At 36.9% G+C, this 27,394-nt stretch overlaps 1 protein-coding gene across 3 annotated transcripts in view; it reads left to right on the top strand.

Annotated features, from left to right (window-relative positions):
• The window catches only part of EIF4G3 (eukaryotic translation initiation factor 4 gamma 3), a 361,657-nt gene that overhangs the window by 223,218 nt on the left and 111,045 nt on the right, over window positions 1-27,394 (top strand). For all 3 annotated transcript variants that reach the window (XM_040645901.1, XM_040645903.1, XM_040645902.1), the window contains 2 exons: window positions 20,154-20,242; window positions 24,659-24,905. In XM_040645901.1, coding sequence (XP_040501835.1) covers window positions 20,154-20,242; window positions 24,659-24,905 — 336 coding nt within the window. The remainder of the gene's footprint in view (window positions 1-20,153; window positions 20,243-24,658; window positions 24,906-27,394) is intronic.

Genomic DNA, 27,394 nt, shown 5'->3' with positions numbered 1-27,394 from the left:
ACAAAGCTGCCTGAAAAGTACATTTCTGCCATGTGATTTCTACTTTCTTGTTGCTCTTCACAGTGAAATCTTAAAGCATTATCTGGAAAATACTGGGGTTGGGTCAAGTTCTTTATGTATGTATGTATGTATTTGAGAGACAGAGCAAGCGAGAGCATTTGGGGGGGGGGGCAGGTGTCAGAGGGAGAAGCGGACTGCCCAGTTCCCAACGCAGGGCTCCATCCTGGGACTCCGGGATCATGACCTGAGCTAAAGGCAGACATTTAACTGACTGAGCCACCCAGGTGTCCCTCAAGTTCTTTTATATGCTGGAGAATGAGCCCAGACACCTAATGGTGGAACGTACTAACAGACTCAAGTGCCAAGCCTTCTGGCAGGCCCCTTGTACAATCTTTCATCTTCATATGATAGACACTTTGCTACTATTTATAGTAGTTGATTTCTTTGCAGCATGAGTCTCAAAAGTTTCATTCATTGGATATTAATAAACTTAATCATACATCTCCATGCATAGACATGGATTCTTTGTTCAGAATTCAGCCCACTTTTCCCCAGACTTAGTAATTTACTTCCAAAAGAAACCATTGTGCTTACCTGCTTCCAGACGGAGTGATCCAGACAGCTTGGGGAATGCTAGTCTCTGTTGGGCAAAAGAGAGCTCTCTCCAGGAAAACTTAGTCTTGCTAAAAGTGTTTTCTTCTTCCAGTGCTTATCTCCAGCTTGCACACAGTAGTCTTGAGTCTTGTTTCTAATACTTTTGACAAGAAAATTTGCCCTACTAGTGCAAAAGAGGATCCAAAATACATTTTCTTCAATGTATGTCTTTTCTCTATTTGCTATTGCTGTATTAGTAGTACTTGCTAATTTTGTTGGAATCATAATAAAGTCGTGTTACTTTTTTAATTTTTACAGAGTCTTTTGTCAGACATTAATCTTATGATTTAAGCAGTTACTCCTGGGATGGAGTTGTTCCTATTTTGCTGATATAAAAAATAAGCCATGCAGTGGTAAGTTAGGTTTCTCAGAGTCATAGGAAGAATTATAACTCAAGCCTTCCTTTACCTCACATTTCTGTTATTTTTTCTAACATGCTTTCCATATTACTATAAAGTTCTTTGAATATTTTTGGGATTTAGGGGCTTGTGACCCACATTCAGAGGGAGATGTGGAAGCCCACCTGTTTCAACTATACAGATAGTTAATGAGGGCCTACTATGAGTCAGTTGTTATTCTGGGCATTTGTGGTTTCTAAGAATTGAAGAATCCAAAAGATCTCTGCCTTCATAGTATGTTAGAAAGTTTGTTTTATTTTGTTTTTTAAGATTTTATTTTTAAGTAATTCTACACCCACCATGGGGCCAGAACCCACAATCCCGAGATCAAGAGTCACATGCTACAGTGACTGAGCTGGCCTGGTGCCCCGTATGTTAGACTGTTTTAAGTGATATAAAAATAATCAAGCAGGGAAAGGAATGTTGGAGAGGCAGCAGGTTTTAATGTTTAAATAACATGATCATAGTTGTAGTCTTCAAGGAGTATGAGATTTAAGTAGAGATGGAGGAGAATGATTATCTGAGCTATTCTCTTGTGAAAATCTGTGGTTTTCCTGCAGCTTTTTCCTTTGAGAAATGTTGGTTAGCTATACCCCATCTTCTCTATTCTTAAATTCCAGTAGGCAGAGTACTACTGGACAATACCTGCCACTGTGAATGTAGATATATCTACCAATTCATGCTCTCTGCCCAGCCATTCCTATATGACTTGCCTTTTATAAAATCCTACACTCGGCCCAACCCTCCTCACCCTCAGCAGATGACCTTGTATCTTTGTTTAGAATACTGAATACATTAAGTATGCCTTTTTTAACCTTCTGCTGGAGCTACTAACGTGACTCCATCCAAACTCTCATCGGAGTTTCTTAGTTGTCCCTTGCAGTCTCCTATATATTCACTGCCTTAAACTTCTTTGTCCTTGTAAATCTGCTGAACACACACCCTCAATCCTACACATCCATTTAGCTGCCACTGAAACTCGCTGTTCTTGTCTCATCCAGGTTTCCCAAGAATAGTCTATAATTTTGCTACTTCTCTGTTCACTCTTAACTAACATCATCTGCTTTCTGCCCCCAGCATGCTGTCTTATGGTTTTTTCACAAAATGTAACACTACTTGTTGCTCTCTCCTTTTTTTCTTTAGTAAGATTTATTGCATATAATTTCTTTGCAGTTAAGTTCACTCCCTTTAGCATTCATTTCTGTGAATTTTGACAGACACATAAAGTCGTGTAATCACTGCCACAGTCAAAATAAAGAACAGTTCGCTCACCGAAGAGAATTCCCTTATATTTGGGTCATGTTCTAATTCTGTTATCATTCAACACGTTCTTAGGTTTGGTTTCATCTACTCTGATGGTAGATGGCTCCCAGTGGTATATGCAGATGACTTCCAAATTTTTATCTCCATACTCAACTTCTCTTCTGAGTTTCTGTCTTCTGTTTCCTGTTGCCCGCCAAATATCTCTGTTTGGGAATCCCAGAGCTATCATGGATTTAACGTGTCTACTGTTGAACTAATCACCTAGTTCCCTAAACCTGTTCCTTCATCTCAGTTAATGGCACTGGCTCTACATAAGCTAAAATCCTGAAGCCGCTGTTGATGGACTTATTGCTTGAGTTACTCATCTTTCGTGTATAATCATTAATAGGGTTCTCTGATTATTGCCTGATACGGTTGTTGAACTTGTCCTCTCCTCTCCGTTTCCTGCTCTCACTGCCTTAGGACCTTTCATGCCCCTGGCATGTCCAGTTTTGCCCCCCTTCAGGTTCATTCTCCACCAGGCAGTCGTCTCTTTAAAATGTAGATCTGATTTTACCACGCCTTTTTCATATTTCTGCTTAAACCCTTTAGGATGGTGGGTGGCATTGGGGGGCATTCACCTTCAAAACAAACTCTACCCTTCTGCTTTTTACTAAAAGATCTTCTTGTTATATTTAGTTATAGTAATAATCTTCTGAATATATATGCATAGGATCTGTATGTTACTTTTTGTGTATTTGATTAATCTCAACACTATCAATAAAGTGTAGCGGTCAAGATCAAGACAACAGTCAGACATGCCTGCACCTTAGCCTTCCCCCTGTCTGTCTCTGTGACCGTGGGCCAGTTTCTTAACCTCTGAATTTGTTTTCTCGTCCAGAGTTTGAAGATGACAATTGTATTTACTTCATAAAGTTCTAGTAAACATAAAATGTGATATATGTAAAGCACTTAGCACAGTGTCTAACACATGATAAGCACTCTGTAAATGTTAAATATTAATACTTCTATTTTCAGCTAGTATTAAGGGACCAAATGTTCCCTTTGAACTGTACTAATATTACACAGAATAAATGGGTGTCGTTATCACTGTCCTTAGGAATTTATGTTCCAAAGAAGAGAAGCTCAACAAGATGATACCACCTCAAGAGTTCTTAATTAAATCCTGAGCATGAAATGGTAGAAAGTCCTTCACAATAGTCCCTTATGTGTGTATAAATTTGATTATAGAGTCTTTTGTGCCCATTGTATCATTTAACCTTCACAATGGCCAGACACCTCTGATGGTGACCTCTGCTGTCATTTGGAAGGGAGGAGGTATGCTTAGAACAGTGAATTTTACCAGGAAAATCTATGCCACTGAAAAGCTTTAGACATGCGTTTAAGGAGAGGATACTAATAACATTAACTTCATGTTTAGGTCAGGAATAGAAAATTAGGAAAAAAAGCAGAGAGAGAAAAAGGAATGGGAAAAAAATGAATAGCCCCCAAGTGAAAACAACCTAAAAGTCCATCAGCTGACAAATGGATAAACAAATTGGAGGGTGTGTGCATATATAATACAGACTATTATTCTGCCACGAAAAGGCATGATGTACGGATACATGCTGAAACATGTATAGACCTTGAAAACATCATGCTAAGTGAAAAAGTCACAGAAGACCACATATCGTATGATTCTGTTTATGTGACATGTCCAGAATGGGCAAATTCTTTGAGACACAAAATAGAATTGTAGTTGTCAGAGGTTGAGGAGATGAGGAGGGAGTACTAATGGCTATAGGCTTTCTTTTGGGGATGATGAAAATGTCTGAAGTTAGATAGTGGTGATGGTCGCACAACTCTGTGACTATGCTATTGTGAGATAATAGAAAAAATATATATATTAAGGATTTGATTTATTTATTTGAGAGAGAGAGTGAGCAAGAGAGTGCACAGGAGCAGGGGCACAGGGAGAGGGAGAAACAGACTCCCCTGCTGAGCAGGGAGCCTGATGTGGAGCTCAACCCCAGGACTCTAGGATCATGACCTGAGCTGAAGGCAGACGTTTAACTGACGGAGCCACCCAGGTGCTCCAATAGAAAATATATATTGCTCTCTGTCACCCATTACAGGCACAGAGCTCCTAAAACCCGTGTAATTTACTAAGTGATAAGAACACTAGGAACATCCTCTTGTTCTAATTTTGGTCTTTTATCTCCATCAATGACACAGGGCTCCTAAAAGCCTTGTAAATTTCTAAGTGGTAGCACTAAGATCGTCTTGTTCTACTGAGGGGACTCTAGGTGGAGTGCTGGATGGCTCCTGGGTGGGGGCTGGTAACCAGAAAGACCAAGTCATTGGAAGTTTGGAATTTTCAACCCCATCCCCCATCCTCCTGAGAGAAGAAAGGGACTGCATATGGAATTAGTATTTGATCATACCTATGTGAGGGAGCCTCCATAGAATCTCAGGGGTAGGGGGTTCACAGAGCTTCCAGGCTGGCAACCATGTCCACACCAGTAATGAGTAATGTACAACAACTCCAGGGATGGAAACTTCTGTACTTGAGACCCTCCCAGACCTCGCCCTATCTATTGATATCTCTTCATCTGACTGTTCATCTGATCATTTGTATCTTTTAATAAACTGGTAAATGCAAGTACATGTTTCCCTGAGTTCTGTGAGCTGCTCTAGGAAATTTATCGAACCTGAGGAGAGGGTAGTCATTGGAACTTGTGATCTATACTCGGCCACCTGGGCTTTCGACTGGCATCTAAAATAGGAGTGAGGAGAACAGTCTTGTGAAACTGAGCCCTAACCTGTGGGATCTGACATCCTCGGGTTGATAGCGTTTGAATTGGGTTAAGTTGTGGGACACCGAGTTGGTGTCATGGAGAATTGCTTGTTCTGGAGGGGAAAACCCCATATATTGATGACGCAAAGTGTTCCAAGTAGTAAAGGAAACACACGATAGGAAATAACTGAGTTTTTCCCTACAAAGGGAAGTGGAAAGACTGGAGTTTTTCCATTACAGCTATGAACAACTGAATTGTATGCTTTAAAAAGGTGAACTTTGTAGTACATTAACTATTTCTCAGTAAAGCTATTATTTTAGAAGAATGAGTAGGACTTCGACTGGTTGTGTCACCAGCATATATAAGGATCTGTCAGAGACATCAGCCTTAGAATTTAATGCTAAAAACCCTGAAGCTAGAAATGAATCCAGTTAGGGAAGTTACAGGTTAGAAATTTAGGAAATAGATTTCAACAAAATCATCATAATCAACAGTACCAGACATGGAGGAATGTTGGGGTACAACCAAAAACCACATTGTTTTTTGATGTATTTTATGTCTGAACTGTGTATTATTTTTACTCTTTCTTATTGTTTTACTAGTAGCTACATCTTACCTGAGTTTGAGAGGGTGTTCTCAGCTAGGTAGTAAATGCACCACTGTAGTAGCTATTCTGGGGGCATTCATTGTTTGATGTCACAAATATGGAACACCTGACTGAGCTGTGAGAGCAATGTCGGTATTTATGGATGAAACACATAGGGGATCTGTGTTTTAGAAGTAATGATTCTGCATTTCCTTAGTGCTTAGTTAGCTTAGTTCTTGTATATTTTTGCTTCACTTGAGCCACTCTGGATAAATCCTACAACTTGACCTTTCTTGTCCTTCCAGCTGTCCATCCCATCCATTTATCCACCCAACTGTTCAATCCCCTGCCTTTCTAGTCCGTTTCATAGACTAGCAGATTATTACCCCAGCTATCACAGCTCTTTCTGCTTTGAGATTTCTCCTGGAAACTCTCCAGTAAAGTCTTCCAGAGAAAATAGTTTCTCTATGTATTTATCCAAGAGTTGTATAGACAGTTGTTATTTCAAAGGTCTAAGATCAGGACTCTCGGGTTAGCCTTCAGCTAAGGCCCTGTGTTAATCCTCATCTCTCCCTATTTTACTTTGTTTTGGCCAGTCCTTCACGCCTGTTTAATAGTTGCGAAGTCCCACGTTGTTGCCTTGATGCTCTCTTCTCAGCCTACAGCATGCTAAAGAACCTGTTGACAATTTTTTCAGTATGGTTGTCTCCACAAAATTTTCCATTCTGTAATTCCTCGACTCCTAACGCCTAAATATAATTCTATCAGTTCACAATATTTGGGAACTCCGTGATCTTACAGAGAGACAGATGTGTAAATCTAGGATGGGTAAGGTGAAGAAATGAGGAAGTACATCTGTTAGGGTGTGTTTTATTACTCATAGTGGCTCCCCCAGATTAAGGTTTCAGTAGTCTTGGGCACTTTGCAGAGCACTGGCAATGTGGTCTCAGGGATGGTCAAATGGGAAGGTGTTTTTTTCACCCATTTTCTTGCATATTCAAGGCAATGAGCCTTAGTGTTGAATTAGAGGTGAAAAGCATTGAGTAAACAGAAAGATAGGTACTTGTGTTGTAGTCTATTGTCTAATTATCTGTGCTGTAGTGATTGACATTTCTTCATCTGCTGGACTTACCTTCAGTTGCAGTCTATTTTGATTATGGTAGCAGTGGTACAAAAGCATTTGTTAAAATGCAGAAATGCCTAGATTAATGCAGAAAGAGCAGTTAAATACAATACAGACACTTAGAAAATATGCTGATGGTCTCACTGGAGTCATCTTTCCTCTTACTGCTGACAGAATTGCATATGCACTGTCCTCTGCCTTTTGGGAACAGATCTTTTCCTTTAAGTCACTTTGCCATTTTATTTTCCTCATGACTTGACGTACTATGCCCTAGTGGTGACAGAGAAACTGTTCTTCACACTGCCCTCCCTTGTTTAACTCCACATCCTCTCCTGCTACAAAACAAAAGACTTCTTAACCAAAATTTAAATGAAGCTGGAATTCAGATGAGAAGGTACAGGAACAAGCCAGAGTTAAGAGTCAGGGTGTTGTGTTGGGAAGGGCTTTTCAGTTACATCTGTGTTTTAATTCTAGCTCCAACCTCTCTACTGTTCCTGGGGTTGGGGCAATTGAGTTAACCTGTCTGTATTTCAGTTTCCTCATCTCCGAAATGGAAATAATATACTTTGTATTGCAGAGAAGGAGACTGAACCAGTGTTTATTGTTGTAGAGAGACATTAACTTTGGATTGGATTTTGCTTGAAGGGCATTTATTCATTAACAGGAGACCAGTAAGATGCAGTCCTTATCCTCAAAGGGCTCACACTATAATATTGAATTCTTTTTTTTTTTTAAGATTTTATTTATTTATTCGACAGAGATAGAGACAGCCAGCGAGAGAGGGAACACAAGCAGGGGGAGTGGGAGAGGAAGAAGCAGGCTCCCAGGGGAGGAGCCTGATGTGGGGCTCGATCCCAGAACGCCGGGATCACGCCCTGAGCCGAAGGCAGACGCTTAACTGCTGTGCCACCCAGGCGCCCCTATAATATTGAATTCTTAACTTGTGTTCCTGTCTTTGTGTAGAATAGCAAAGACACATTAAGTGTGTTGGTGGTAAAATTTTTAGTGCTGGTGGGGCAGGAAATGGTCCTGCAGAGTAGGAGGTAAATTCCTAGCTTTGATATGCTTCAGAAACTAGAGAAACATGTGGTCTTAAAGACTGTGAAGTAGGTGATTGCTCGTGGTGGATTTATTCTCATCCAAGTGAATCCACTTTATTTTATTTTTTTAAGTTTTATTTATTTAAGTAATCTCTACACCCAGCATGGGGCTCAAACTCACAACCCCTAGATCTAGAGTTGCATACTCTTTTGACCAAGCCAGCCAGGCTCCCCCGAGTGAATCCATTTAAAAATCTTTGGATCTTAAAGTTCCACATTCTTAAGTTTTTGAGTCATTATCAAAAAAGAAGACTTTTCCTTGCCTTAATTTCAGAATAATTAAAATGCGTGCTTTCTTTCATGGTTTTTGTGTTGGTGTTGTTTCTAAAAACAACACATATTCGTTAGAGAAAATTCATTATAAAATTTTGAATTTTGTCTTGGCAAAAAGAAACAGGACAATGGGTATATAAAAGGTTAACCTGTCTGCAGAGTACCTGTGAGTTAAAAAAAAAAAAAAAAAGAGGAAAAAAACCAATAAGCTAATAGAAGATTGAGTAAATAATAAAAATAAAAATTTATAGAAAAAAAAGAATAGCCCCCCCATAAAAAAGAAAGAGAAGAAAAGATGCCTATCGATTACAGAATGGGAAATACCATGTTTTAGCTATAATATCAATACCTGTGAGAAGGGAGGAAATACAACTCATGTATTTGTGTAAGAGTTACTTTTACCTTTCTGGAGCTAAATCTGGCAAGAAAATAGCAAAATATCTTTTAAGAGGAATTGTACGTATCTGCTCTGGAATATTGTGCAGCTAATATATGAATGAAATAGAACTGTGTGATAACCTGGAGAGACTTTCATAATAAATTAAGGGAAAATAAAGCATTTTGCAAAATAACTTTTATATGACTCCATTTTTCTATTTAAAATAAACGTATATATTTGATTATGATTATTCGTATGAGTCATTAAGGTGTGGCCAATTGTATACCAAAGAGGGTTAATGTTTACCTCATGCCACTAGAGTTAGTTGGGAAAGGAGGTATTACCTTTATATTTGTTTCAATTGTTACTTTTGTCATTTAAAAAAAGAAAATTAATAGATAAAAAGCAACAACAGCTAGGAAGGAAAAAAAGCCCTTGGAGTCCCATTACTCGGATGTACAGATATATATTTCTTTTCATAAATGGAAGAATACTATACAAGCTATTTCAAAATCTTTAAAAAACACTATCATTTTTTAGCAGGTTTATAATAGATACATGGATATGCTTACGTTTTAATTTTTTTTAGAGACCACCCGAGCCATTTTAACACCTTTATTGAGGTGTAATTCTCATAAAGTTAACATGTATATATTTAAAGTATTGTATTAGTTTTGACATATGTATATATGCTCATGAAATTATTACTGCCATCAAAGTAATAAACATAATTATCACCCCCCAAAATTTCCTTATACCTCCTTATAAATCCCTCTGAGCTGCACTATGCTCACTCCATTCCAAAGGGAAGCACTGATATGCTTTCTGTCTCTGTAGATTAGTTTATATTTATTAGAATGTCATATAAATGAAATCAGAAAGCAGAAACTGATCTTTTTCACTCAATAGATATATCCATATTGTTGCATATGTTAATAGCTCATTTTTTAAAAATTACTAATATACTATGGAGTACCATAATTTGTTCACCTATTGGTGGACATTTGAGTTGTTTCCAATATGGAGCTATTAGGGCAGAGTTCTGTGAACATCTGTGTAAAAGTCTTTTTATGGATATATTTTGTCATTTCTCTTGAGTAAATACGTAAGAGTGAAATGGCTTGGTTCCATGTAAATGTATGTTTTAACCTTTTAAGAAACTGCAGACCATTTTCCAGATATTTGTGCCATTTTACATCCCCACCAGCAGTGTATGAGAATTTCAGGCTCTCCTTTCTCTGGTGAATTTTCTTAAAACCTTTTCCCCAAATATGTTATGTATATTATATGTGAGTCTTTTTGGATTTTCTGGTTTTCAATTGATGTAGTTTTCTTTCTTGATGCTAGTGCCACACTGTCATGATTTCTGAGGCTTGTAATAATTCTTGTAATGAGATAGTATTGAGTCCTCCAGCTTTATTCTTTTTCAAAATTGTTTTGGCCATTCTAGGTCTTTTGCTTTTTTATGGTAATTTAAATTTTCGCATTTTTTATTAAGTTTTTTATCTTAATTTCAGCACAGTTAACTACATTAGTTTTAGAATCAGTTTCTCTACAAATATTTTCTACAAAAAAGCCTGTTGGCTGGGGCGCCTGATTAACTCAGTCAGTAGAGCATGCGACTCTTGATCTCACTCAAGTCCCATGTTAGGCATACAGCATACATTAAAAAAAAAAAAAAAAAAAGCCTATGGGAATTTGATTGGGTTTGTGTTGAATACTATAGATAGAATTGATATCTTACAATATTGAATCTTCTGATCCATGAACATGGCATATTTTCACAATTTGTCTTCTTTAATTCTCTCAGCAATGTTTTGAAGGTTTTAATGTACAAGTCTTTTGTAATTTTGTCAAATATATTATATCTTTAGATCCTGTAATAAATGGTATTTTTTGTTTCAATTTTTAATTTTTCATTACTAGTATTTGGAAATACAATAGAGTTGGGGTTTTTTTTCAGTCTCATATTGCAATCTTGCTAAAATTCATTTACTAGTTTTATTAGCATTTTTTTGTAGAGATTTCTTTGGATATTCTATGTAAGTACTTTTGTCATTCCTGAACAAAGTTCATTTCTAACCGGAGGCACCTTTAACTTCTTTTTCTTGACTTACTGCTCTAGCTAGAAGTGGTGAAAGTAAACATTCTTATCTTGGTCCCAATCTCAGAAAGAAAGCATTTAATCTTTCACCATTAAGTATGATGTTAGCTGTAGGTTTTTGAATTGTCTGGTCGAGGAAATTCTTTTTTATTCCTAATTTTCTGAGAGATTCATTATTTCAGTCAGGGATAGAAATTGGATTTTATTGAATGTTTTTCTTGTACATGTTAAGATGGTCATGGTTTCTTTTGTTAACTATTTGGTTTATATTACTTGATATTTAAATAATAGACCAACTTTGCTTACCTGAAATAAAATTTGTCTCTGACGTAGGGTTGGTTGGTTGGTTTGTTTTTGTATTGTTGAATTTGGTTTGCTATAATTTTATTTAGGTTTTTTGGCATCTTAAGTTCATGAGGGATATTGGCCTGTGGTTTTCTGATAATTTTCATATTTGGGTCTCTGGGTAATGTTGACCTCGTAGGATGAGTTGGTAAGTAATCCCTCCTCTTCAGTATTCTAGAAAAGTTTATATAGAATAGATATTATTTCTTCCTCAAATGATTAGTAGAGTTGACTGATGAAGCCATGGGAAAAATAGGTCCCATAATGAGGAGAAAATGAGTCAATCAAAACTGATTTGTAACTGATATAGCTGTTAGAATTAGCAGACAAAGTAGTTATTAAGTACAGTTATTATAACTGCATTTCACATGTCAAAAAGTAGTGACATCCATGGCATATTTAGAGAAACATAATTGATAGAAGCAGTAGACAGAAATTAGGAAGGCTCTAGAAGACTTCAGTAGCACAATCAACCAACTTGACCTAATTGACACAAAACACTGAAACAACAGATACATGAGTGCAAATGGCTACCAAGATTGACCATATTATGACTTAAAAACAACTTTTAATTTCAGAGGATTCACGTCAAAGCAGGTATGTTTTCTGACTAAATGCAATTAAATTGGAAATCAGTAAGAAAAACATCCCTGGAAAATCCCCCAAATATTCAGAAATTAAATTACACACTTGTGCATAATCCAAGGGTAAAAGAGGAAATCAAAGGGAAATTATAAAGTATTTTCAACTGCATGGAAATAAAACCCAAATCAAAATTTGTGCTTGTATACATTTCCTGTTGCTGTAACAAATCACCACAAGCCTGGTGACTGAAAACAACACAAATTTATTATGTCACAGTGTGGGAGGGTCAGAAGTCCAAAATTAGTTTTATTGGACTAAACTTGAGATAGCAACAAAAAATGTATTTTTTTCTGGAGACTCTGGGAGAGAATCTGTTCCCTTGCTTTTTCCATCTTTTAGAGGCTACCTACATTCCCCTTGGCTGTGGCCTTTTCTCCATGTGCAAAGCCGGCACCATAACATCTTTCAAATGTGTCTGATTCTGTTGCTTCCATCGCAGTTGTATGGACCCTTTTGATCACATTGGGTGTACTAGGTTAATTAAGGATACTAGGAGTCTCCCCATCTTGAGATCCCTTAAGTTAATCACATCTGCAAAGTCACTTTTGTCATGTAAGTAACCTATTCATAGGGTGCAGTGATTGGGACATGGACATCCTTGGCAGTACATTGTTCTGCCTACCACACTGCTCATGTAGTATTTAGGTGGCAGTTTAACCACTAAATGCACATATTAGGAGAGAAAAACGGCTTCAAATGAATGACCTCAGGCTCCATGTGAAGAAACTATTCAAATAATAAATACTGTAAGATGAATAAGGTCTGAGATCTAATGTAAAACACGGTGACTATAGTTGCTAGCACCGTGTTATGTAACGGATATTTGCAAAGAGAAAAGAACTTGGATGTTCTTACCACCCCCTCCCTAAATAGATATGTGGCGTGATAGATGTGTTAATGAACTAAATGGAGGGAATCTTTCCACAGTGTGTGCATATATCAGATCACCACAGTGTACACTCTGAATGTCTTAATAGTTTATATATCAGTCATACCTCAACAAAGCGGAGCTTTTTTTAAAAAAGAAAAATTAAATCCAACTGAAATAATAAAGATAATAGGGGAAATTTAAAAAATAGAAAACAAAACAGGAAAAAAGACCAATACAATGAAAAAAGTAATTATTGAGAACATTAAAAATATTATTATCGCTTCTCGGCCTTTTGGCTAAGATCAAGTGAGAACATTAAAAATATTAAACCAAAATAAAAAAATGAACAAACCTACAGTTTGACTCTTACCTTGACAACGTGTAATGTTAAAGCTGGAAGTAAAAAAATTTGTTTTTAATTTTTACATTTTTATTTTAATTCCAGTTAACATATACAGTGTTATATATTAGTTTCAGATGTACAACGTAGTGATTCAACATGGAAGTAAAAAATTTTTAATTGTGTTATGGATGTATGTTTTTGGTGGAATTCTGTCTGGAATCCTCCCTTTGTTTTCTTTTTTGGTTCCAGCACTAGACCCTGGACAGACTAGTTTGTACTATTTAAACTTAGTGAAGAACTCATAGAGCATTTTAACATATGACAGGAAGCACGATCACCACGCCATCCATACATTTCAAATAGTCACCCCTGAGAAGATGCTGAAAAACAATGACAGACTTATTCCGTAGTGGTTTTTTTTTGGTTAACATCTCTCAGTGACCCATCATTCTTATGTATTTTATCACCATTATTAGGTTTTCTAGTTCAGTACATCTCTATTGTAAAAACTTACCCTTCTCTCAACTGGGTTCTTCTTTGCTCTGCCCCAGTTTCTTAGAAAAATGATCGAATTTTCCTAGGTTTTCATAAGGATCTGTGAAAGAATAAAAAGACACATTAGGATCCCCAGCCTCAAGAAACTTTAGATAAAATTCTTGAATATATTATAATCAGAATGATTTAATGCCAACTTCTAGGAATTAAAAACCAGGATCTAAAAAAAAGGGAAATAACATGTGAAAAAATGATAGGAAAGAGAAGAGATTAGAACTGGGTGTTAAGTGTGGGAACTCTGATTGGAAGTTTCATTATTGGAACATTCTACTCTTTATATACAACCCTGTGACAATGTAGGAGGCCCTTCAGTAGTTAAGTATTCTTAATAAGTCTTCATAGTGTTGTGTTTCTTCAGTCCAGAGACTCAGACTCTGGACACACTCATCTTAAATCTTAGAGCTAAGGAGTTCATGTTATATTCCAAAAGCATAAAGAGCTAGAAAAGAGACTTTTTATAATTCAGGGTCTCTTATCTGGATGTTATGTGGCTACAAGATCTTTAGCTGATTTGTGCCCTTTAGGCACTCCTAGACCATCTCATTCTTATTACTGGATCATGGGGGAAAAAAATTAAAACCTCCCAAACCAGAAAATGCTCTTCACAAATGTAGAAAAGAAAATAGTTTTATTTTTGAATAAGCATTAAGTGAGCATCACATGCAACCCACTAATGAGATTACAGAAGAATGAAATCTCACCCTTTCCTGAAGCCAGGCAAATGAAATTCATCACATACCTGTTCTCAAGATAATGATAATTTGTCCTCATGTAGCAAGACTGTACCAGCACCATTTCTGTTGTATCTAGTTCATCGGAAATTCTCTTTGTAGTTGGGATGTCCATCTGTGTTAGTCATTTGCCTTTAACCAGAGGAGAAATTAAACTCTGCATATGTTTATGATAAGCAGGTAGTTGCCTAGAAGAAACTCCCATGATTACAGGGAGAGAGATGGCTCCCAGACTCTTAAGAAAAACATTCCTGAGTCCGCCAGGAGTCTTTTAAAAGGATATTTTTTAAAAGGAGCATTTAAAAAGATATATGTATATATCAGACGGATAGAGGAAGGATTTACAATTACAAGCTTTCTTTAGGCAAAGATCTGAGAAAAGGGAAAGTAGAAAAGGTCTTTTCCCTTTTTGGCACCAGAAAAAAATTGAAATTTTATTAACCCTTAACAGTTTACTGGGCACTTACTTAACTACTGAAGAAATAAGTAATAAGAAGTGGTCTAGTAAAGAAGCAAGTTCATATACATCTACCATGTACATGTACATTACCAACATGGTATCGTCAGTAAAAGTTGTTTTCAGATTTATAATGCATAGCTAGTGGAATACTTGCGACTAAAAGTTTACCTCTCCTGTGTGGTCACCCCTTTCGCATTCTTTTAATCTCTGTGGAATGATGATGCTTCCACTTTTTGGTATAAAACAAATGCTGTCAAAGAGCTCCATGAGTTCTCCAAGTCCACTGTAGATCAAAAAACAAATGTAAAATTCTAACATCTTTGGTAAGATTAACAGGTTTATTTTTTAAAGATTTTATTTATTTATTTATTTATTTATTTATTTATTTATTTATTTATTTATCAGAGAGGGAGCAGCAGGCAGAGGGACAAGCAGACTCCCTGCTGAGCAAGGAGCCCAGTGCAGGGCTGGATCCCTGGAACCTGGGATCATGACCTGAGCCAAAGGCAGACACAGCTGACTGAGCAACCCAGGCATCCTGGAAGGAGAAGATCAACAGTTCTTAAAATTTATTTCAGTAGTATTTTTATAGAGAACAGCCCTAAAATCGAGAACAAAATACTTCCACTTCAGTCATGTAAGATAAAACAAGATTGAAACAATGAGTAAAAATCTTCACACTCTCTGGTTTCTTCAAACTTTAAATTATTGTTACAAATATTGAAGAACAGAGGAAGGCCCCCATTGTTCAAATATCGTAGTCTGAGTCTTAACATTAAACTTCCTCATTTCCTTCCAGACTTTACGTAAGTATTTTACATGGTAATAAATGTAATATGGATATAATTTTTTATTTTGCCATTTATCTTTTTTAACTTAATCTGTTTTTAAGCCGTTAGCCTAATCTAACTAGCCCAAAGCCAAATCTTTGCTATTAGAAGCAGCTCATAAAAATCTTTGCTGTGAGTTGGTCCTGGTCAGTTGGTTGACACTTCAGCAGTGTAATTCCATCTTAAGGTGCACTTCCTAGAGACTAGTCAGGAAGTTTTTCTTTCTTCCTACTTACTCTTGACTAAAGTGACTTAATAAAAGTCACGTACGTCTAGGCCTTTTATAGTTCTTTATTGCCTATTATTTTATCTTTCATGATTTACTTGCTTTCAAATACCAACCTGTGAACTTTTCTTTTACTCCCTTAATAAAAATGTAGTAGATGGAACATACAAGAATTTTGACTAAGTTAATTTGTTATGACAGTTCCTACTGAAAGATTGAAACTATAGAGGTTTACATTCTTGTTTGCAGTTCGTTTTAAAAAAACAAAGATTATAAAACTACGTAGTGTACATATACTTGTGTCTTTTAAATGCTGGCAAGAAATTCGGCCAAAATTTTCACAATATCTCAGAAATAAAGATATTTTTTTCCAATTTTTTATCTGTCTAAATATATTTATAAGTGTTCCTCAGTGAATTTATCTTTCTTTTATGATTAGAAGAAAATACATGTGGGGCACCTGGCTGGCTCCGTTAGTAGAATGTACGACTCTTCATCTCTGGGTCATGAGTTCAAGCCCAACATTGGGTGTGGAGCCTACTTAAAAATTAAGAAGGAGAAAGATTATAAATATTTTTTTATAAAACCCTGCATGTTGGAAAATATGTAAGGAAGCTGACTATTTCCATCCTTTTTACTAAATTTCTACCCTCCAAGCTCCTCCTCCCAATTTTGGGGAATTTTTCTAAGTCTTAAGGTGAGTGACAGTCTGTGTATATGTAGGAATCGTGACTGGCAGGACTAAGAGAAGAAAGAATAGTCTAGATACAGAAATAGCATTATGCTAGTGATAGGAGGCATGTGTGTCATCCTTGTACTTACTACACACCATTGCTGACATCTCTTAGAGTCAGGAGTTCAGACTAGTAACCAGGACTTTCTTTAGCACCCATACTCCTGCAAAGAGACAGTGTATGTTCTCGATCATGTTTTACACACACACCATAGCTCTTCAGGATGCATTCTGTCTCTGTCTCTTAACTATTGATTATTGATTGTGATCTATTGATTATTCTTATGTGATCTACCATTTTACATAATAGTTTTTCTCAGTATTCTAATTATGTCAGGCTTCAGGGAAGACTGCAAAATTACATGGGTTTAGGGGCGCCTGGGTGGCACAGCGGTTAAGCGTCTGCCTTCGGCTCAGGGCGTGATCCCGGCGTTATGGGATCGAGCCCCACATCAGGCTCCTCCGCTATGAGCCTGCTTCTTCCTCTCCCACTCCCCCTGCTTGTGTTCCCTCTCTCGCTGGCTATCTCTATCTCTGTCGAATAAATAAATAAAATCTTTAAAAAAAAATTACATGGGTTTAATAAAACTCAGTCAATTTATGAATCTTCTCTGTTAGCCCCCTTTCTCCAAGCCCAGCACTTACCTCCTGAGTTTCAGAGGGAGAGCTGTTAGCTTTTAATTTGCAAGATTAGCACCTTGACTCCAATAGAGGCCATATAAAAAGTAAATGAAAAACAAGGGACTCTTCTACTTACAGGAATGACTTGTCAGGCCTTTACCAGATGTCATTAAAATGTATTGCATTATGCTTTCTTTTTTAAAATGGAGTCATTACCAGTTACAATAGTTTTGATAACACAACTTTCTGGAGTCTGTATTCCATTCCAGGGGTGAGAGCGGAAAATGGGAACATTTCTAACTTGATGCAGTCTTGGCATAAATTCTAAAACCTCTGTAAGAGAAAAGACAAAAAAGCTTTCTAAAACCCAATCATTAAACTTGTCTGTGTCCCCAGTATTTTTCTGAATTTCTCTATTAGTCATTTCCTAACAAGAGTACTCAAGGAAAACATCATTTTTCTGCCAATAATGTAAAAATTGGCAAAAGTCTTGAAATCATAGTATTGCTTTTTTGTTTACGTTTCCTTATTTTGTATTTTAAAGTAGTGGAAATTAAATGTGCCTTTAAGAGTTGGGTTGTTATGAGGGGTAGGGGAAGCTGCTCTAGGTATCTCTAAATTATGATCATTATGAATCTCATACAGAGGTTATCACTTGTCCTATGGTGCTTTCATTCAAGACAAGGGGGAAAGAATCCATGTCTTTGTCTTGGGAATGTCAGTATTACGTCTTTTACATAGAGCTGCTATTTCTTTAGTCAACAAATTTAAGTGCCCACTCTGTGTAAGGAACTCTGCTTGGCATGGTGCGTGATGCCTTAAAGAATACTTTCAATAAAAGAATAACCCAGTCAGATCAATTATTTATAAAGGCCATCCATCAGTATTGTATATGATGTCTTAAAGTAAGAATCAGAGACAGTTACGAGACCATCTTATAGTAACACCACTGCAATAATATGGGCCTAATCTAAGGCGTAGTCATTGGGAATGGACTAGATAGGACAGAACAAATCTGAGACAATGTCTTAAATGTAATTCTCTTATTTTAGCTAATTCAAGATTAATTGTCCGGTAAATCAGAGTTGATGTCTCTGTCTTCCTCCCCACTCTTCTCTCCTCCACACTACAGCACACCCAAAGTTTAGCACACCTCTCCATCAGTAATGGTAGGAGAGGGGATGTATATCATAATCTCTCCAGACACTGGGTATGTGTGTATCTGTGTTGAGGTTTTCAAAAGACTGCATAGCTCCTAAAGAAGTGTGTGTTTTCTCTCACTTCTTTTCGTGAATTACTACTTTAAATCAGAACTTTAAATAGCCCCTTAAACAGAGTGACAATTTCTGCTGCATAAGTAGCTCTTTTTTAAAAAGCATGTTAAATGTTATGTTGTCCCTGAAAGAAATGGGTATTTTGGGGTTGTTTTTTTTGTTTTGTTTTGTTTTGTTTTTGATGGTTTTCGGTTGTGGGTACGGTTGATATATTCTTAAAAAATAAAGTCTGTCTATGTCTTTGGTTTTTGTTGTTTGGAGGAAACCACTCCTGAGTGTATATTTGATACCAAAGAATCCTCCAGAAAATGGTCTTCCCCTTTTCTCTGAATGGAATTTAGAGCCAAATTTATGCACATATGAAATAAAATTTAAAATAAAATGTACCTGTTGCCTAAACTTTAACTCTTAAAAAGGATTCTGCTGTGGAAGCAGAATTATTCACATTTTGAAGAGATGCACATAAAACAGACTGGTTATATAAAATCAGAAAATCCATAAAAAATGAAAAGGAACCACTATATACATACATACATACATGAATATGCATATACAATATAAGACTGTGAGGCAGTAGGAAATTTAAACTCATGCATGGTTACCATAATCTTAATTCCATACTTTGGGAAAATAGTTTTCTTTGAGTAGGTCACCGAGAAAAATAACAGTCATCTAATGTTTTCTTGTCCATTACGGTCCATGAGGGGAAGTATTAAAAAAAAAAAAAATTGAGGTGTGTGTAACAAAGGAGATTTACAAGAGTATTTTTTATGATGGTGCAATAATTTTGAGAAGAATGATAAATGTTTCCTTTGCCTTGTTCCCCAGAACAGTGTTAAGTGTTCATATTCTGCTGTTCTTCTGAAAAAGAGTAGGCTGTCCAGAGAGATTGGTTGGTTTTGCTTGATGAGTGATCTTATATTTCTGTAGGCAAACAACAGTACAGGGTACCTTTCAGCTTTGTGTTTATTCACTTTTGGTAATTATTTGTTAAGTGGCCTTTCTTTGACTCTTCTCCCTACCCATCTACCTGTCATACCTCACTTCTGTCTGTTGACTCATGTGTTGACTTCTGTAGGATCCTTTTAATATATTCTATTTGCTATCTGATGTTTAGTCTTTAAATTGTACATCCAAATGCTGAATGATTTTGTGGAATTTGCAAGCCAAATGAATATTTAAAAATCCTTTGTAGACTTAATTTTCCATCTAGAACTTCTGATACAATATAATCAGTAAAAATTAGGTTATCTTTCTTGATTTTCTCCCCAGCAGTATGAACAACTAGACTGACAGTATTGATCTGAAGTGAGACCTGAGTGCTGTAGAAGTGCGCCTAGCTAATGAGATCTTAGTCAGTGTTCTTTTGTTATCTAGAAAGCTTTAAAAAACAGAAGCTGGAATTTGATATTTTTTGTAGTTTAAAGGAACCTTAGATACCATCTAATCTCACTCCCCTCTTTATAGTTAAATATGCAGGTACCTGAGAAGTGTGACTTGCTTTAGATCACATAGTTAATTAATAATAGAAGCAGACCCAAGTCTAGAATTGGCTGGTGGGCCAATTTCTTGTATAGATACCACATACTGAATTATGTGTCCTAACCATGACATAGGAGGAACCTAGGACACTGTTTGGAAGGCTGTACGTACTGATGTGAACGGTTTGTGCCTAAGAAATGTGCCGGTGCGATCTCTGGGCCACAGCCACACAGTTGTTCACTTGATCATTCAGCTGTTTCTTCCACATGGGTGAAGCCCTCTTGTGTTCTGCTAAATTTGAATACAGGTATCATTTTAGACTCGGTATTTCCAAACATCACTTTGCAGTGGGAAGTAATGGCCCTGATCTTGTATTTCAGCTCAGACAGCTATAACTGCACCAAAGATGTGGAAGAAACCAAAAGATCGGACCCGAACCACTGAAGAGGTGTTAGAGGCAGAAGTGGAGGTAAGGGGCAAAGTAAGTCTCTTTAGCTTATCTTCAGAGTAGTGGTGCCATTTCCTAAGACAAGTATGGTTTATATCTATTTTTTGAGATACTGCTTTTCAAACAAAACGTGATATATCGAGCTGAGTCTGATTGGTTTTGGTCCACCTACAGAATTTTAAAAAAACGATTTTTGATACCATGTTCAGTTTCATCTCATTCTTGTCTCTCTTTCAAAATGGCTCTTCTAAAATGGCAAAACTAAGTTACTGCTTAATTTTTTATTAATCCCCAACCCCCTCAGTTGAATTTTTCCTTCTGTTAGCTAGATGGAAAGGCTACTCTGATAAAGAAAAATGGAAACTTTTTTTTTTCCCCAAATACTCAGCAGCAGTGGTGGTAGAAATCATCAAGTACATTTTCGGGAAATTCATTTTGGATCTGTCATCTTTTAACTGCATCCCAGTAACAACTTTTCACATATGACTTGTCTGTTTGAACTAACCCATACCAGATTTTGCTGTAGGTTACAGCATGACAAGAGACCATGTAAGGAAGAAACAAGGGTAGAATTAGTCCTAAGGAGTGTCCTATCAGTTTCATAGTCTATAATCTCAGTATCCTTAGTGCTATGTACTGAAGCCTATAAATGAAGAGTAATCTAAAAAATCTGTATGTTGCTTTTTTCTTTATGAACTCTTAACATCTACTCTATTAAAATAATTTTTATTAAATGCATAAGGTGATTGCATTAGAATATACAGATTATTTTAAAGTGACTTTAAATGCATTTATTTCAAAAGGCTTTTCTATCTAGTTATAATTCTTACCCTTTCCAAGCAGTTCACAGTACCCCTTTGTTACTTCCTCCTGTCCTGTTACTGCTCTTACATGATGCTCTACTGATGTCACAGTTAGTTCCATAGCAACCACTAAAATGTTTCATAGAAGTGATTTCAGTGTGGTTATCAGGGGCTAAGAATTGGCAGGAAGTTGTAGAGGTGCAAATAGTTGCTGCACTTGTCTTGCAGCTGACCAAGAAAATGTTGCTCCTACAGCGAATAAAATACCTTCCAGAGGCAGGGGAATCTCATACATTCCTGGTATGGCTGTAAGAGCTTCATAAACTGGTTTCTCTTTAGATTCCGCTGTTTTTTATTCAGTTTCTTCTGTTATACTTCATATTCCTTTGCTAGATTTCTAAGCATTTTTTAATATTAAACAGGTAGGCCAGCACTATTGCAAATATTCATCCTCTTCTTTAGGTCAGGGTTTGGCCAACATTTCCTGTAATGGTCCAGATAGTAAATAGTTTAGACTTTGTAGACTATATGATCCTTGTCACAATTTCTCAGCTCTGTTACTGTAGCCCAAACACAGCCATAAACAATGTGTAAATGAATGAATGTGACTATATTCCAGCAAAACTTCATTGACAGAAATTGAAATTTGAATTTCAAATAATATTCATGTGTCATAAAATATTCTTCTTTAGAATGTTTTCAGTGACCACAAATGCAGAAACCATCCTTACCTTGCACACTGTACAGAAACGGGATGAGCCAGATTTGGCCCATGAACCATAGTTGGCTAAAACCTGCTTCAGGTTGTTATTCTTCATACATGAGAACAGTTTTGACTCATTTTGAATTAATCACCTTTTTCTTAACCTGATAGTTTAAAAGTATAATAAAAAAGAGTTTGATTATTTGCACACAGACCTTTTTTCCCCCCCCAGAAATCCAATTCCTTGTCTTTCCTATAGTTGAGCATTTATTAGAGTAGTTTAGTGCATACTGTCATTATCTTTATTTTCACTGATCCTCAAGCTCTCCTTTTCTTAATAAATTTTTCTCAGCCTTTAAAAGAATGTGTTTCAGATATTAGCGTATTTTAGGTTATATATTGGGCTGTTAAATCATTGCGAATATTTTATCAAATTCTATAAATTATACCCTAGAAGGGTAACGTGAAGGGTGCTTCATCTTAAAATTGCTGGTCAAGGTATCTTCAAGTTTGTTTTAAAATATTAAGATATTTCATCAATTATTACATATATAGTTGTCTGGTCTTTCTGGCACTTTAAATACTCATGAGTTCAATAGGAAGTTTTATCAACTAACGTCTTCTTTTAACAACTCCCTATAAAAGTTTAACCTTTAACAGTCCAGCCAATAAGGTGTTTCCTTTCTTCAATCTGGTTTTGTTAGTAAACATTTTAGGAACTGTTAGATAGTTACAAACAAATTTAAGAGAGCTTCATCCAGCTAAAAGAAAAATAATCATCATAAATATTTAATGCAGCTAATTTTGTGATTCCCTTGAAAAATATCCTTCTAACAGCGTTCCTCAGACACCTCAGTGATTTTGTGTTCTCTGAATTATGCTTTGTCATTCATGGAACCAAGTTTCTCTACACCTCTTCTTCCAGTTAGAAATCAGCTTTCCAAGTAATACATTCTCTACTTACATCCAATAGACTTTCTTTTCCTGATTTTAGGTACAGAGAAGAGGACATTATATATTTTTTCTCTAACATTTTTCCTCATTTTATAAGCTCTGAAAAAAAACTCCATATAATTGTATAATGTAGTTATACTGCTCTTTAATAAGTTTAAGTACCATTGATAGACTCTGATGCCAAATTATTAAAGATCTTCTTGATGATCTATACTTAATTAGAAGGTGACATTGCAAGGTCATTATAAGTTAGACTACAATAGAGCGTAGAATAAGAAAGAGTAAGGTTGTTGATTTGTGATTCAAACTTGGGAGATCTGTTTTTTTCTCAAACTTTAAAAGATGCTCACTCTGCGCCATGTTTTAAAAAGAAATAATTTCAACCTTTATTTTCTTGAAATTTTTATGTGTGTCTGTCTTTTGATGGTTTCCATGTTGTGTTTTCCTGTTGCGGGAGTAAAGAAAGCACACGTGCACATACGGGGTGTGTGTGTGTGTGTGTGTGTGTGTTTGCGAATTTGTGTTTGTATGTTAGAAGAAAATTGACTAGTAGTATACCTGTTATAATATTTCACTTATGTAAGAAAGTAGGATTTGTAACTCTTTAATTTTTTTAAAAAAAACATAATTTTATGAATCAATTGGGGTAACCACTTGCTTGTGTATATGACGTTCTTTTATAAAATCCTCTGTTGAATGAATTCAACAGAGCCTCTATTTTTTGCTTTCCTAGCATGAATTTATCAGTTAGAATGTCTGTTTCCTCTGAGTGCTTCTTCCAAAGGCTTGTTTTTTAGAGCGCTTACCCTTCATGATAAAGAAAGACATAAAGTTCATGGACAACTTTGCATCAAGGAAATTTGATGGTTCATACATGGCCCTCAAGAAATTTTTTTTTTAAGATTTTATTTATTTAATTTTTTAATTTTTAGAGAGAGAGAGTGCATGCAGGGAGAGGGGCAGAGGGAGAGAGAGAAGAGAATCCCAAGCCGACTCCACGCTGAGCAAGAAGCCTGTCATGGGGTTCCATCCCACAACCAACTGAGCCACCCAGGTGCCCCAAGAAATTAATTTTTGTTTAATATCTGAAACTGGTGGTCAAAAATCATCTGGTGAATAACTTCAATTCTATTTTGCTTTTTATAAAAGTAGGATGCACCCGTGGCACGTGGGTGACACAGAGGTTAAGCGTCCCACTCTTGGTTTTGGCTCAAGTTGTGATCTTAGGGTCTTAAGATCCAGCCCCACATCGGGCTTCGTGTTCAGCATGGAGTCTTCTTGAGATTTTCTACCTCTGCCCCTGCCACCTGTGTTCTCTCTCTCTCTCAAAAAGAAATAAAAATAAATCTTTAAAAAATAAAAATAGGATGCACCAGAACCCAGGTTTCTCCCTCTGTAGAGGAATATATGCCAAGCACTTTTCCATATGTAATTTGAATAAGGGTACAACCACAGAGAATTCTAAGAACTGATAAAACAAAGTAGATTTTAACTAACAAGTGACCTCCTTGTAAAACAAGAGATGATCAGCTTTGTAGGACCGTGATACTTTATTCATCAGACTCTCCATTTAGCAGCAACAGGAACACAAAAAATACCTTCTAATGTTTCTTTTTATATTTGCTGAGCCTTAGTGGCAAGAGTAGGAGTGCTTGATTTAGATTTCTGACTAGGACTCTTTCATATCCAACAAGTGCAAGGATTAACAGTTCTTTCCATTCTAACCTTTGGTACATTTAGATTTCATTAGTCATGTTAAAGCATTTCAGTAGCCATGTGACTTGTCTTCTCTATGCCAAGAGATGAAATGAGAAAAGTGTTTTAAATAAACTTAGCATTCTAGTACCATTTGCTGAACACAGACATCCTTTTTTGTAGTGACATGTTTTCTTGTGTCTTTTGAGGGGATAGGTGTAGATTTTCATGCATATTTACATGGTAAAAATCATGTAACCTCTGTGTTCATTTATGCTTTAGCCTAAAGCTGAAGAGGAGCTTTCAGGTGACAGAGTACTTGAATCTGAGCAGGATAAAATGAGCCAAGGGTTTCATCCTGGAAGAGACCCCTCTGACCTAAAAAAAGTAAAAACTGTGGAAGAAAATGGAGAAGAAGCTGAGCCTGTACGTAATGGTGCTGAGAGTATTTCTGAGGGTGAAGGAATCGATGCTAATTCAGGCTCCACTGATAGTTCTGGTGAAGGGGTGACATTCCCATTCAAACCAGGTAAGTGAATCCCTGCCCTCCTGTGCATGTCTTTCCTTCTCACCTTCACTGTTATAACCTACAGCAGTGTTGGCTTCTTGTAGAGAAGTATTGGATGGAAGATAAGAGGCTCATCATAGTGTAATATTTACAGAATAGATTAGCAGGCATAAGTTAGTGACTAGCAAATCCTGGGAGTTCTCTGTTGGCGGAAGTGATATCTGATGCCAGTATTCTGCTTTTACTGGCGTTGGAAGAGCAGCTGGCAAAGGATATCAGTGTTAGGCTGGTGGAATTCGACAAGAGGAATTTAGTTTTATTTAGGTTAATTGAAAGGACTGTTTCAGTTCTCTTTTGTGCTCATCATTTCACAAGCCTTAATCACTTACTACATGTAATACACTGACATTTTCTACTCTAGTCTCTTCTTTTTAAAATGTTGGGTATGGGGTGCCTGGCTGGCTCAGTCAGTAGGGCACGGGACTCTTGATCTCAGGGTCATGAGTACAAGCCCCACGTTGGGCGTGGAGCCTACCTAAAGGGAAGAAAAGAAAAAAAAAGAATTTAAAAATGTTGGTTGTGACTCACTAATTTCAAAATGGAAATGTGTTGACAGAAATCACTCTGTAGAGCTGAACTGTAATCATTAGAAGCAGTGTGAGACTAGCTTATTAAGCACATGCAGTATGAGACGTGCCCTGTGAAATACATGATAAGCTCCAGAGGCTCTTTCATCTTTAGGCACCATATAGTCCATTAAAGTCTCTCCCAATCCTATGGAAACTGTGGTTGACTTTGAGATTTTCGGAGTGATTTGGCATGGACATGTGGGGAAAGATGGTTCATTTGATAGAAGGTTTGGGATAGGTGCAACGTTTTTCTTAGTCTGACAAATCTGAATGACTTCTGTGTGAGATTGGGTTTGAATGTAAACTACAAGACATCAAATTAATCTTAGACAGAAATTAGTGACGTACAACCAACATTTTTGAAAATGGAGAATAAAAAATTGCCATTGCATTACAGGAGCAAGGGTAATATTGTTTTAAGAAATATTTATTTCTTTTATTTAAATTTGTAATTTGTTCTGAGTCATAGAGTCATTATATTTCTTATTGTGAGTTGTAGTAAGAAATGTTTGAAAGTCACTGATTGATACCACCTTAATATACTGATCTTTTCACTACCTGTAAACTGCTGCCAATGGGCTTTATGAAATTGTAGGGCTATGCTATAGTAAAAAAAAATTTTTTTCAAAGATTTTATTTATTTATTTGACAGAGAGAGAGACAGCCAGCGAGAGAGGGAACACAAGCAGGGGGAGTGGGAGAGGAAGAAGCAGGCTCCCAGCAGAGGAGCCTGATGTGGGGCTCGATCCCAGGACCCTGGGATCACGCCCTGAGCCGAAGGCAGACGCTTAACGACTGCGCCACCCAGGCGCCCCCTATAGTAAAAAAAAAAAAAAAAATTTAACTTTAGGACTCAGTATACTAAAATTACTTCTAAAGATCTAGGCTTGTGTCAGATCACAAAGCACTTGTGGCTACCACCAGTCCTTTAGGAGATCGAGACACTATATTGTCATTTATAGAACTGTGTCAGAGTGTGTGTGTGTGTGTGTGTGTGTGTGTGTGTGTGTGTGTGTTTTGTTTGTTTTTTGAGTAAGCTTTTTGCCCAACATGAGGGTCAAACGCATGACTCTGAGTCCCAGTGCTCTACTGACTGAGCCAGCCAGGCACCCCTATCAGTTATATTTTTATCCTTCAGTTTGGCAAGGAAAAAGTACCCAACTATAGGCTCCAACTATTTTGAATAACTAAACTGTAATATACCCTCACAGTAATTGGAAAAAAGGCAATTTAAAATTTTTTTTTTAAGATTTTATTTATTTATTTGACAGAGAGCACAAGCAGGGGGAGTGGCAGAGGGAGAGGGAGAAGCAGGCTTTCCTCCAAACGGGGAGCCCAATGTGGGGCTCAATCCCAGGACCGTGGGATCATGACCTGAGCCAAAGGCAGACGCTTAACCGACTGAGCCACCCAGGTGCCCCAGCAATTTAAAATTTAGATCCCAATAAACTGCCTGCCTTTTAATGAATATAATAACATATTAAGGATTTGGTTGAAAATATCTGTGGTGTTCTCACAAACCATCATGAGTCTATCACCTACATAATAAGAATCACTAATATAAAAAAGGACCCAGAGTACTATCATGAAGTGATCTGGGGCGTGATTTCGATAAGAGTTTTGTTAATTAAAAGAAAAATACTGGGGAGGAGTTAAGATGGCGGAGGAGTAGGAGACACCGTTTTCAGCCGGTCCCCCGAGTCGAGCTGGATAGGTACCAGACCAGCCTAAACAACCACGGAACCAGCCTGAGACGCAGGAAGACGCATCTGGATCTCTACAAATGAACATCTCCAGCGCTGAGTATTGAGGTACGAAGCGGGGAGCCATGAAACTGTGCACAGATATCGGAAGATAAACGGAAGGGGGAGGGAGCCGCCG

The sequence above is a fragment of the Ursus maritimus genome, unplaced genomic scaffold (genome assembly GCF_017311325.1).
Source record: "Ursus maritimus isolate PB19 unplaced genomic scaffold, ASM1731132v1 scaffold_32, whole genome shotgun sequence".
NCBI lineage: Eukaryota > Metazoa > Chordata > Mammalia > Carnivora > Ursidae > Ursus > Ursus maritimus.
Note: the sequence above shows the minus strand (reverse complement) of the source record. Positions and strands in the feature narration are given on the sequence as shown.